The 13,159-nt window shown below is 48.0% G+C and overlaps 1 protein-coding gene across 1 annotated transcript in view; it reads left to right on the top strand.

Moving 5' to 3' along the window:
• The first annotated feature begins 6,037 nt into the window (after positions 1-6,037).
• The window catches only part of TMOD1 (tropomodulin 1), a 62,953-nt gene continuing 55,831 nt past the window's right edge, over positions 6,038-13,159 (top strand). The window contains exons 1-2 of the mRNA XM_011366240.2: positions 6,038-6,101; positions 8,346-8,513. Of these exons, the coding sequence (XP_011364542.1) occupies positions 8,394-8,513 (120 nt within the window). The 5' untranslated portion in view covers positions 6,038-6,101; positions 8,346-8,393. The remainder of the gene's footprint in view (positions 6,102-8,345; positions 8,514-13,159) is intronic.

The raw sequence follows: 13,159 nt of genomic DNA on the forward strand, positions 1-13,159 counted from the left end.
GCCTGGGATGATCAGCAGGGCAGGGGGAGCCGCTCAGGGCTCGTGCAAGACCCCCCCGGGGAAGCAAGAAGGCAGGAGATTGGGACCTCGGTGGCTAGGAGAGCTTGGCCCTCTCAGTCCAGCTGTCTCCTTCTCCCTGTCTGTGTGGGTCCCATCACAGGTGACAACACACCCCAAGGCACACTCACTTCTTGCCCTGCAGGGGGCATGAAACTGCAGGCATGAAAGCAGTTGTTGTTTTATAAGCTGCAAAGGTTTCTGCACATTGGAATGATTATGGGTATAATTATTGTGTCACATTTTATGACCCTGTCCTAAAACATAAACATTGAGGAAGTTAAGCCCCCCAGACTAGACTTCCGTTACCCACTTGTCCACCCCTTCCACACCTTGCCTTCCTCCTCAATCGAGGGCCAGTTGACTTTATTTCCTTGCAGGTCACTGGCCTGGGATAGAATCGAGTTGTCCACCTGGCTCCTGGGGGTCTGTCCGGAGGCTGTATCCTTGACTGACCTGCGGTCATGGCACCTTGATCGGAGCCAGGCCAGAGTGTGCACTGAGATACGGAGCTGGTCAGAGGAGATGCTGCCCTCGCCTTCCCAGCCTGGACAGTGGGCGCCGCATTGTCCTCCACTGGGCAGGAAAGCACTGCTTTCACAGGGCTGTTCACGAGGCTGTGGGAGGAGAGAGGCCACAGTTCACCAATAAAAAGGTTGAGGGCACTGTGGGAGGGGCTGTGCTCTAAGGGCTTAGTGTGACTTCAAACTGCATGGAGAGAGGGCCTCAGGCCGAAAGAACAGCGTGAGCGCAGCCCAGAGGACTGAAATTTCAGGGGTGCTCAGAGACGAGTGGTCTGGGACAGTCGAAAGGGAAGGCCGGTGGTGGAATTAGAAGCTGAGGACACACAGAGGCCACCAAGTCTCTGATGGCCTCAAACCCCAGGCTGGGGAGTTTGTCCTCTGTCTGTCCTAAAGGGGGCTGTTGAGGGTGACTTCAGAATTGATTTTCACAAAGATCTTTTGAAGGCTGAGATGAGTGTGGACAGGAAGATGAGAGAGCTGAGGCAGAGAGACCATTTGGGAAGCTGTTTTGATAACATAGATTTTAAAAAGGCAAGCACCATAAAATGGGAGAGGACGGACAGACACAAAGGGTGTTAAAACGTCGGATTCTAGTCACAAAAGGACAAAAAGTGTACGATTCCACTTGGATGAGGCACCTCGAGTAGTCACATTCGTAGAGATAGAAAGTAGAATGGTGGTTACCAGGGGCCAGGGGCGGGGGATGGGGAGTCAGTGCAGAGTTTCAGTTGGAGAAGATGAGAAGGTTCTGGAGATGGATGGTGGTGATGGTTGTACAACAATGCGAGTTCACTTAATGCTACAGAAATGTCTACTTAAAATGGTAAAATTTCTGCTAGGTGTATTTTACCACAATTATTAAAAAAAAACACCTGTAACATGAGAGGGAAGGAAGGAGGGAGAGAGGGAGGGAGGAGGGAGAGAGGGAGAAGATTGACAGGTGCAGGATCTACTAGAACTGGGGGGAGTGGGAAGGGGAGAGTTCGGGCTGACTCCAGGTGTCTGGCCTGGGTGACTGATGACGGGCAGAGGTGCCATCACCCTGGCGAGGAGACGGTGGTGGTGGTGAGGTGGGCTGGGCTCAGGGTTGGGCATGTAGAGCCTGAAGGACTCCAGGACAAGTGCCCAGCAGGGAGCCTGAGCTAGAGAGAGACCATCTGAGAGTCCTCAGCTTTATGCTGATAACAGACCCCATATAGGAGATAAGAACCCCAAGGGGACTGTGAAAAATGAGAAGAGGGCAGAGCTTGGGGCAGCAGATGGGCCAAGAAGCATATGCTTCATCAAGGAGACTGAGAAGCAAGGGGCAGAAAGGTGGAGGGGAACTGAGAGAGTCTGAGCTCTTGCTCTTGTTTGTCTGCAATTAGCAGGGACTCATTCAGGGTATTTGAGTGTGGGGAGAGGGGTGGGCCTCCTAAGCATTGTGGGAGGACAGGGCCTCACAGGAATCCAACATAAGTCATAACAACCTGGACCTGAGGGAGCGGGGACGGGGCACTGCTGGGGACACTGTGTTCTCCATCTCTCTGTCAGCCCCGCGAGTTCTCATGAGGACTCTCGCTCCACCACACGTCTCGTACCTCATGGCCTCAGCTTCCACATGCTCGTCATGGTCCCCTCGCTTCACCCTCAGCTTCTGCTGCTACCTGCCTCATTCTCTCCTTACGTCCCAGATCAATGCTGTAAAGGGTTGAATCATATTCCCCCAAAGGACATACTTGCAAATATGACTTTATTTGGGAATAGGGTCTTGCAGATGGTCAAGTTCAGATAAGGCCATGAGGGCAGGGCTTAATCCAATATGACTGGTGTCCTTATGTAAATGGGACATTTGGACACAGACACACAGAACTGGGAGACTGCCAGCCCAAGCCTAGGAACACGCGAGGCTACAGAGCTAGGAGAGAAGCATAGACCAGATTTTCCCAGAGCCCTCAGAAGGACTCAACCCCGCCGACACCTAGACTTTGGACTTCTAGCCACCAGAACTAAGAGACATAAATTTCTGTTGTTTAAGCCACTCGATTTGTGGTACTTTGTTAGGGCAGCCCCAGGAAACTAATACAAATGCCAAGAAATAAAAGAACACATATTCACCCAACTCATCCTTTTTTCTTGTCCCAGCCCACCTCACAGGTCACTGACTTGAGCCAGGTACCTGTCCTGTCCAATTAGCTAAGGTGGGTGTCACATGATATAAAGCATGGCTGCCCCCACGAGGTGCCCCTGGAAGGAGGGCAAGGGAGAGATAGCTCTCTCAGAAGGAACAGGGGACATCTCAGGCACTTTCGTGTCCCTAAAGCCAAAGAAAGAGAGGAGCAGACTTCAGTGATGAGGGATCATGGTATAAATTCCTTTAGCCAAAGTGTCTTCCAAAATAGAAGGACAAAGACAGGAAGAGAGAGGAGATGGGATATGAAGAATCAACTTTGTAAATCAACCTTTCTTCACCCATCATTAAGACATTCACTGCGCCTGAAATAAGAAGATGGTATAACTGGAAAATATTCATTTAAACTTGTGACTCAGCTCCTCCTGACCTCAGGGAAGTACAGTTCATAAATCAAGCTGCTGCTCCAGCACCTCCTCCCCAAGTGTCCCCACAGGGGCAGATGCTTGAGAAGCCATTAGAAGTGACGGGACCCACTTCAGTGAGAGATTTAAAAGCACATTTGGTACTCCAGGAGCTTGCCCATCTCAGAACTTTCTCTTCTGAAGCTTCCTGATGGATGGCCTCAGCCCTTAACCCACTAATTTTTACTGTCCAAACTGCCTAGTTTTATTTCCTGGCACAGCTTGTAAATTCTGTTTTTTAAAAAAATATATTTAGCAGCAGCTTAAGGCTTCCATTGTTGAGAAGCAGGGTGGCCAGATGTGCTGTTAGTGTAATATACACACCGGCTTTGGAAGACTTAAGTTTTTAAATGTGTTTTAAATTTATTGAGCTGCCCTTTTTATTTTTCTCATCAGCTCTACCCAGGACCCAGTATAGAAAGCAGGAAAGAGAGGTGCTATTCTGCAAGGGGGGGCAGGGGACGGCATGCTGGGAGCCCTGGCAGCTTCGTCAACCCCTCCCTCCCTGTCCTTCCCATCTTGGGTTCCCCACCCTCCCAGACCTGGTCCAGTTTTTCCATTTTAAAGATGAGGAAGTAGGATTTGAGAAGAGAAGGGACTTGCCTGAAGTTCCAAGGACACAAGACCAAAACCCAAATATGCTCATTCCTTACTAGCACATTCACCAGGCACAGGGCTAGGCACTGGGACATGAAGACGAATAAGACTCAGGTCCCTACTGAGGGAAATTCCAGTCCGACGATGTGTAGCAGGGTGCAGGGTGGGGGAGAGGTAGTGGCTCCAGAGGCAGCTTCATAATAATGGCTCCTGTTTGGTAAGCCTAGGTGTACCACACACCAGCCCCAGGCTTTCTACCTTGTTTGCTTGTTGTTAATCCTCACAACACCCTAGGGGGCGAGTACTGTTACCCTTTCACTACCTAGATGTAGAAACCCAATCCAGTGATTTTCAACTTTTTATTTCAGCAGCTAAATTGTTTCTTCAAGGGAAATCTTAATTGGAACCTCATAGAAATCGGGCAAAGTCAGGGGTGAGCCCCCTGGATTAGCCGCTCCTCCTTAATTCCCCCCACAAGGGCCCTGGAGGGACTTTCTCAGAGCCTGAGCTCTTCCCCAGGCACAGTTTAAAGACCACCCACGTGACCCAGTTCTTGGATGTCTCCAAGAGGGGTAGGTTACATGCAGAATTTCCCAGTCCGTTAATGCTCATTTTACTGAGGAGGAGAGGAACTCCTTGGGCGTCCCCAGGGCAGTTACACAGCTCCCACTTCAGCCAAAGTCCTAAGACTCTCAGGCCCGCGTCCATCTACGCACTTCTTTTATTAGGACACGGAGGCCTTTTATTAACAGCTATGCAATACCATGTCCTCCAAGCTGCATTTTAAGGCCGGGCTTGCAGTGGGCTCTCGTAACAGGGTTTTTACCTCCCTCCCACCTTTTCTCTTCTCTGCCTCTCGTTCCCCCTTGTCACTGACGACAGGAAAGTCTTGTTTTAGAGAAACCACTCCTGGGAGCCAAGCGGATGAGTGTGGCTTGAAGCTGACAGCTTCCGAGTTTACCTTGGGTGTCCTCCATTCCTCTCAGCTTGTTTAACGTCATGGCTCATCACTTTGTCATATTCACAAGACACTCGACGTTAGAAAGGGCCTTTTAAATCCTCTGGAGTAGGACTTCTTCAATTCAACAGCGCCTTGGAGTGTGGAAGTAGATCATTAACTTCCTTGTGTGCACTGAGGGGATACTCAATTTTCAGGAAATTAAATGATTGCGCCCCTTAGGGTGGCCTGTCTGGAGGTGGCCTGCCACCTGAGCCCCGAGAGCCCCATCCCTCCTTCAGTGGGTTCCATAGCTGCCACCTCCTTCCTTCTCCCCGCTCCTTCCAAGTTCCTTTTTCCCAAACTCACTTTGATATGGATTCTTCTCTCCGCTGTCTCTTCTTTTTAGCTCGTCCCTTCTCCAGGATCCGTCCGTGACTTTTTCTAAGAGTTTTGGTGCAAATCATCTAGAAAATGAGTCAGCTGGGAAAGATAACAAGCATGGGAAGCTCAGAGTCCAAACCTGTCCTAGCTGTTTCTGTCCCTAAGTCCCTTCTTGTGTGTCTGAGTGGCTCCCTTCTTATGACTCAGAGGTCAGTCTAAGGCTGTTTTCCAAACTTTGTTTCATGAGATTCCAATTCCACTAGTTTCTCAAAGACACAGTTTCGTGGTCAAAAGGACTTTCCCTTGTGGAGTCATCAGTGTATGGAATCACACCAGAATTGTTGAGAAGTCTGGCAGTTCAGAAGTCTGTGGAACTTCATATAAGACAAAACCTGTTCGAGCACCAAAAACGTGTTTTGCAGCCCACCTAAGAGATGCTAGTCCAGAGGTGTCTCTCTGAGTTGACTCTGGAAGCCTCCAACCCCTTCACTAGGATCCCTTTGGGCCCCGGGGTGGAGACCACAGATCTTGTCCTGGCTCCTCTCAGGAAAAGCCAAGTTAGGCTATTCTCTGAGAGCCTCCAGGAACGTTTTATTTTCATCTATACCCGAACACTGTCAGCTGCTTGTGCTTTCTTTGGAAGTAAATAGAAATGAATCAAGGTGAGGGCCCATTTATGGTCTGAACGTTGCATTCTTGAGGTCCGGTCAAAGGAAGACGTCAGGAAAGAGCCATTCTTCGAGGAAAGGATGGCACTGGGTTTTTCTGTATTTGGGAAGCAAGTTCTTTCTTATCAAGCCAGCTGTCACACACTTGGATTTCTACAAATACGTCCATACATGCACAAACTTACATTAATAACATGTATCTCTGCTTTGGGAAATGGAAGCTTTTTCTGTTAGCAAACTTCAATTTTAGTTTATTTTTAATTAGTAACTAACCCCCCCCTTTTTTTTTTTTTTTAGGTGGTGGTTTTTCTTAGTTTTTGTTTCTCTCTACTCTGGAAAATCCCATCAGTCATTTCACAGGTGAGCCTTGGGTTTTGTTTGTCGACATGGGGTAGGGAGTATCTAAAAACTCAAACCGCTATGAAAAAGGTAATACTGACTGTATTAGTTTGCTAGGGCTGCCATAAAAAGAACCACAAACTGAGTGGCTTAAACAACAGGAATTACTTGTCTCCAAGTTCTAGAGGCTAGAAGTTTAATTCAAGGTATCGGCAGGGTTGGTTCCTTCTGAGAGATGTGAGGATCTGTCCCAGCCTCTCCCCGGCTCCTCGTGACTTGCAGGCAATCTTTGGTGTTCCTTGGCTTGTGGAAGCATCACCCTGATCTCTGTCTTCATCATCTTCATGTGGTATTCTTCCTGTGTGTGTGTCTGTCCAAATTTTCCCTTTTTATGAGAACACCAGTCATTATTGGATTAGGGGCCCACTCTTCTCCAGCGTGACCTCATCTAAACTTAACTGATTATATGTGCCACAGCCCTATTTCCAAATAATGTCACATCTTACTTGCGATGTGGTACTAAGTACTGAGGTACTGGGGATTAGAACTTCAATATATGAATCGGGTTGACAGGACACAATCCAACCCATAACACCCATTCCGTACAAAATACCACATTCCATTCTGCAGCATTTAAGGAAGCCCCAAGCTGCTGCCTCATCTTTTAACCGTCAGCTTCAGAAAGCAAGGCTGATGTAGGTCAAAGGACAGGTGGGAACAGGCTCGAACACAGAGATGCTAACGACTTCTGCAGCAAGCTGACATTTTCCATGTTCCAAGAGGAGAAGAACCAGAATCTCCTCGGGGCTGTCTGACTGTACCAGCAATGGCAGGTAGAGAACTGGAATTGGGTTCATTTCAGCAAAAAAACTTCCTGTGTGGTGCCTGGGTTGGGCCCTGAGGAGAGCGTGATTAAGCAAACCCAGACCTTGCCATGCGGAAGCCGAGGGAGACAGACATGCAAAAGGTGCAGAGGTGTGGACCCAGTGCTGTGGCCATGATGAGCTTTGCTTAGTGAGGGGACACTAAGGCTTCACAGAGGAGGTGACGTGTGAGCTGGGTTTGTCATGTTATCAGACAGTTTCAGCCAAGCCAGGGGACAGAAGGGCTTAAGGCCCTGTTGTGTCTCCCAGGTTAGGCAAGAGGCAATGTGGTATAGTGGGGAGCTCCTGGGGTCTGATGACAGGGGTCCTAGGCCATCCCTCAGTTGCTTCATTGATAAAATGGTTTTAGTTAAAAGACTTGATTTACAGGGTGTGGCATCAGGATCAAATGAATTCACAGGTGTGAAAACATCATGGTTATGGGAAGTAGCAGAGACAGGATTCAAATACAGGTGTTAGGTCTCATCTGTGCCATGGGACATGAGCAGTAGTCTTCTCTAGCAAAGGAGAGTAGCCTGAGACGTGACAGACCTGGACACTGGGCTCCCCCAGGCCAATCACTTCTTCCTTCTGAGACAGCTCCCTTGGGAGTAAAATGAGAGGTCTGGACGAGACACTCTCCTTCCAGCCAGGACATTAGGTGACTCACTGAAAAAGGCATCAGCATATAATGGCTAGAGCAACGGAGACTTGGAAAGCCAGCAGACCTGAGTTCAAATGGTGGTTCTGCCACTGCCTGGTAGTGTGATTTGTGTGAGTCACTCAACCTTTCTAAGCTCAATGTCCTCATCTGTAAAACAGGGATAACAAATACCTACCTCCAAGATTAAATTAGAAAATCCTTCCGAATTGCTTAACACACAGATTGACATATGGTAGAAAGAGTTAGCTGTTACTGTTGGCTGCTTTTTGTGAGGATTGAATGAGATGTTATAGGTGAAGGGCCTGCAGGCAGCAGATGCTCAGTTAACCACTGACAACCCCTCCCCCCCATTTTAAAATCAGCTGTGGCAGAATTTCCAGAATTGATGTTTTCCATTGCGTTGTGGGGTGAAGGGTGGAGGTTTTGTGCAGAAAACTATTTAAACTACTTGAAGAATAAAATAGTTTTCAAGCATTCATAAACCCTTTATAATTACTCATAATGAGTGGTCATGGCAATTCAATAAATTATGATACATTAAGGCACATGCCCTCAAGACTTTCACCTTGCAGTTTTATTAGGGAACTAGACCAACTTAGTGCATTATGCCACTATAATAATTATTATCCTGATGAATCATAAAACATGCCAGGCCACCATGTGAATGACAAGCATTTATTTGCCCTGAAGAGTGCAAATCCAAGAAGGATCTTTCTAAGATCTTTCTCTTTCTGGTAGGTCTGAGATCAACACAGAACTCAGAAGACAAAGACAAATTCTTCTACAATGTCGTACAGACGAGAACTAGAGAAATACCGTGACCTGGATGAAGACAAAATCCTCGGAGCCCTAACAGAGGAAGAGCTCAGAACCCTGGAAAATGAGCTGGATGAGCTGGACCCTGATGTGAGTGGGCACTGTAGGGGACCTCACTGTCATAGGTGCAGGGATGGCAACCATTACCACATGGGGGAGGGATAGGCGCAGACTTCCTGAAGCTCCCACTTCCTCTTTCCTTCTATGACAATCACATTGGAATAACATTGCCTTTGTAGGGTGTGTGTGTGTGTGTGTGTGTGTGTGTGTTGTGTTGTGTTGTGTTGTGTTGTGTTGTGTTGTGTTGTGTTAGAGCTCTCTAACAGAACCAATAGGTCGTATATATACATATACAAAGAGATTTATTATGAGAGATTGGCTGACATGGAGGCTGACAAATACCAGGTCTGCAGTCAGCAAGCTAGAGACCCACGGGAGCCCATGATTTTGTTTCCGTGAGTCCAAAAGCCTGAAAACCAGGAGAGCTGACAGTGTCGTTTCAGTCCGAAGCCTGGCAGGCTTGAGACCCTGGAAGAGATCGCCGATGTTTCCGTTCTGTTCTTTTCCTTGATATCCCCGTAATTTAAGTACGATGACGTAAAATTCACAATGCTTAAATACTATGATATAAGATCAACGTGTTTTATGTTACTTGATAAGAGAATAAGAGAGGGAAGAAAACAAAGATATTTACTTAACACACACACGCAAACATATTCGTAACAAAATAAGGAGGAAACACTCATGACGAGTATAGTCCTTGTTTCTATAACTGGTCACATGGTTGTAGCTACCTTCTTCCACTACCTATTCTGCATTCCCTTTGCCTCTAGCAAGCACCTAGCTGGTCATGGTTCTTTGCCTGGCTGGCTTACCCAGACCTTCCTTTCTGAAGGGTCTGGGCCATTAGTAATTCCGCCTGGATTGGGTTGTAGTTTTCCATTGACTTTAATCACAGGGCATGATAATACTGAGAAAACCGCATGCAGTCTTCCTGACTTCCATTGTGGAGAAGCTGTCCGATTTCCCCTTGGTAATCAGGATGAATCACTCCAGCCAGTTTCTCTGCCTATTGATACAGAGGAGTCCAAAGTGGCCAGGTGGCAGTTAATCCAGTCCAATGGAATTGCTGTTGTCTCTCCTGATGGAAGCATTCATCCCTTTGGAACTAAGACCTCTAGGCCAGCAGAGCATTATGTCATAGGAATAGGAAGCAAGAATTTTGCTAATGGGTCATTAGGTACCCTTGATTCCTGGACTCATGAATCCTGACTATAGGAGAAGCAGCACCATATATTGGACACTGATTCAGAGCAGATACAGACTCCTAGAGAACCTTGCCCCAGCCCTGTAAGGTAGGTAGGCACCTAGCTAGCACTGTAACCAAGTCTGCAAAAGCCCGTTCTGCTCTTCTATCCAACTGACTGCTTCAGGATGGTGGGGGACAGATGTCATGGAATGAATTAACTAAGAAATAAAGGACTAGAAGAGTCCCTTTCACTAGTTTGATGTTTTTATCATTGCATTTTGTAGTTGGCACATTTAAGAAGTGCGTTTAATGCTCAGAATTCACCTGTACCATAAGGCTCATGGCATCAAGAAGCAAGAAGCTCCCCAGTGATGTCTGTGGTTTGGCCAGCCACTGTGGGGCCAGGAGCAGGGATAGACAAGGACTCCTAAGTGGCCTACTAGACAGAGACCTTCATCCCATATCTCTATCCCAGGTACCCAGGTCAATACCCAGCATGGAGAAGGTAGATAATTAATGTTACTGAATTAATTTTCCACTTGATATGCTTTCAAATTAAAAACAAAACACTACATGCCTTTAAAAAAACCTGTCATTGCTCGACTCCAGTTTAATGGTGATCCATAAGAAAAGAACACTGCTAAACCGTTTCACCAACCCTCAAGTAATCACAGCTAGTGAGCAGGAGTGTAGGTTAGCAGGAAAAATGCAGGGCTAGAGGTTAGATATCCCAGTTCCAACCCTGGCCTTGTCTCTTATACTCCATGTGACCTTGTGGCTGTCCTTGCCTAGACCTCAGTGTCCTCGTCACTGAAATGGTGGAGTTTGTTGGTTCCTTCTAGGTCCAGGCGTCTATGAGCTAATAACCTGGTCTTACCTCCAGATTCGATTAAATGGCTTCTTTCTAGATAACCCAGAATCCTTGTCTAGGGGTCCTGAGTCCGAGGCCCTGTAGAACGACAGATCCATTCAGCAGCGTGCTGTCATCTTGCTGTTCACAGCTCTCCCTGCCCAGCTGTAGGGAGACGGCTCCTCTGACGAGGTTGCTCAGGGTGATTAGAAGGCAGCATTGATGCGAGAACTCGGGTTCCTCCTCTTTCCCCTGCACTGTGGCTCCCCGTTAGCCTGGGTTTCTGTAAAAACAAGTGACGTGGGCAAGGAAGAACCAAACTTCCAGCTTTGTTGCTATAAACTTATTCTGTTCTCCTTCTATCTTAGATCACTGCCACATAGAACTACAGGAACAAGGAGCTTTAAAAAGTGAGAACTAAAGGAGGACGTAGTTACTTGTGGTCAACTCAATAAACGTGGTGCAGTTATCTGTCAGGCGCCAGACCCTCTGCTGGCCACCGACCGGGGAGCCTGGTGGGGAGTCTGTCCTTCGGGTGCTCACTCCGGTGGGAAGCTGGCACAGTAAACTACGTTCTAAATAGAAGCAGACAGGAGCTCAGAAAGAGGATTAATTCTTACTGGCGGGAGGCTTCACAGAGCAGGTGATATTGGACCTGGGCCCTGGATTTTTCTAAGTCAAGAATAAAAACAAAGCCAAGTGAAGGCCATGAGCCAGGGCTCTTATATAGAAGGTAATTGTATAGAAGGTAGACAGGGAGTCTCAGCGTGGTTTCTGTGGAGGGTTAGATGAGCCTAGAAGCGGGTTTGGGCTAGATAAAAATGGGAGGGGATTGCTGAAGAGATTAGGCTTTTCTCAGTAGGCCCAGGGAACCTTTGAGAGGCAGTGACTTCCTGGAAACTCCTCTAGTCCATCTGCCTGAGACTGTCTCAAGGACAGATGGACTAGAGGAGTTTCCGGGCAGATGGGTGAGAGGTGGAAGAGACTCACGTCAGAGCCACCGTCTTCCTGCCCACCAGTGGTGGGAGAATTCTTTTTTGAAGAAAGGGCCCCTGCCCTTCTCCGCAACCCTTCCACCCTATTGCCGAGTCTTTGCATTTCCTAAGACAGAGAAATGCAGACACCCCGGGCCCGCAAGGCCTGCTGCCTGTAGCCTTCAGGACTTTTGGAGTTACCTTGAGCCACTGGATGGAGACGAGGTTAGATGAGGTTAGATTAGGTTGTGACTGCAAATCAGGCAGGTGACGACAAGGGTCAGAGACAAGTATCAGAGCCGGGAGTGGGGCGGCGACAGTTAGAGGAGCCCTCTCAGACCCGAGAGTAGGACTTCTCAGGACTGCTTGATTTCCAGCTGAGAGCTCTGTTCCACTTTTAAACTGGCAAAGAGCTCCCACAGTACCTCCACCCTACATATCAGGGTATCTGGTCCCAACAGCAAATTCCCAGGGTCTCTGTACCTCTCACACAGCCAGCTCCCCTGGAGCCCTTCTCCCAGGTGATTAACAGGAAGGAATGCTTTTGTCCACTGGAGGTATAGAGAACCTGAGGCTCTGAGAGCTGACAGCTTGCCAAGTGTCACAGGACCCAGGCATGGAGACTCGGATTTCTTACAGGCTCCAAACTGTGCATCTCTCCCTCTCTGGCAGGAGGGAGGTAACCGTGTATTGGCATTTGGGAGTGGGGCTGGGCAATCCGAGACCTGCGATTCTCACACCATTGAGGTTTCAAAATGGACGTTTTCAAAGACCCCTTTCTTTCTAAGTTCAAGGAAAAGAAAAATCAGAGAGAGGATAGGCGATAAGAGTCCAGTGGGGTTTTTTTGTCCCAGCCACACAATTAGCCTCTTCACTGAGACGTCTCTGTTACCTGATTTGTGAGTTTCGAAAAGAGCGAGTGGGGCCTCTTTTCTTTCTGAGAGCACAGACATTCCAGCTCAGGTTTCACGCGCCCTTGGCCGGCTTTCTGAAATCACAGTGTGGGGAGAGGCCAAAGGTACACAGACCGTGAGAGGCCTCTGGAGCCGGCTGGCCTGGAGAGGGCGTGGGGACCAGCAGGTGTCTAACCTTCCAACTTAAGGAGCAGGAACGGAGCCCAGTGAAAGGAAGGAACTTGCTCTAGGTTCCACGACCAAACAGAACCCAGGTCTGCTATCTCCTCTGGTTTACTCTATACGTTCCTATTTTAATTTTTGTTTAACAGGTGGCACTTTCTATGTGCAGGCACGGTTCTAAGCAGTTCGAAAATAGGAAATCGTTCGGCCATCGTCATAATCCTATGATGCAGGCAGTATTATCAGCCCCATTTTACAGACGAGGAAACTGAGAAGTGATGTAATTTGTCCATGTGTCACAACTAGGCAGCGGCTGAGCCATGACGTAGTTCTAAGAGTTCATGTCTTAGCCACGCTGCCATAAGCTTCATGGGAGTCTCCAGGAGGACAGTTCGAGCCACAGATGTGCTCTGATTTTGTCCTGGGGAGGGTGCTATATACAAAATCATCTTCCTTTCCTCCTGTAAACAACCTGAGAAGCAGAAGTTCATGTTCAGTCCTGGTTCTGCTTCTAATTTAGGCACGTGCTGTTCCTTCTTTGTCTGTCTCCTACCTGTAAAATGGATGCAGTTGGCCCTCTGACACCC

This window comes from Pteropus vampyrus, unplaced genomic scaffold, assembly GCF_000151845.1.
Source record: "Pteropus vampyrus isolate Shadow unplaced genomic scaffold, Pvam_2.0 Scaffold123, whole genome shotgun sequence".
NCBI lineage: Eukaryota > Metazoa > Chordata > Mammalia > Chiroptera > Pteropodidae > Pteropus > Pteropus vampyrus.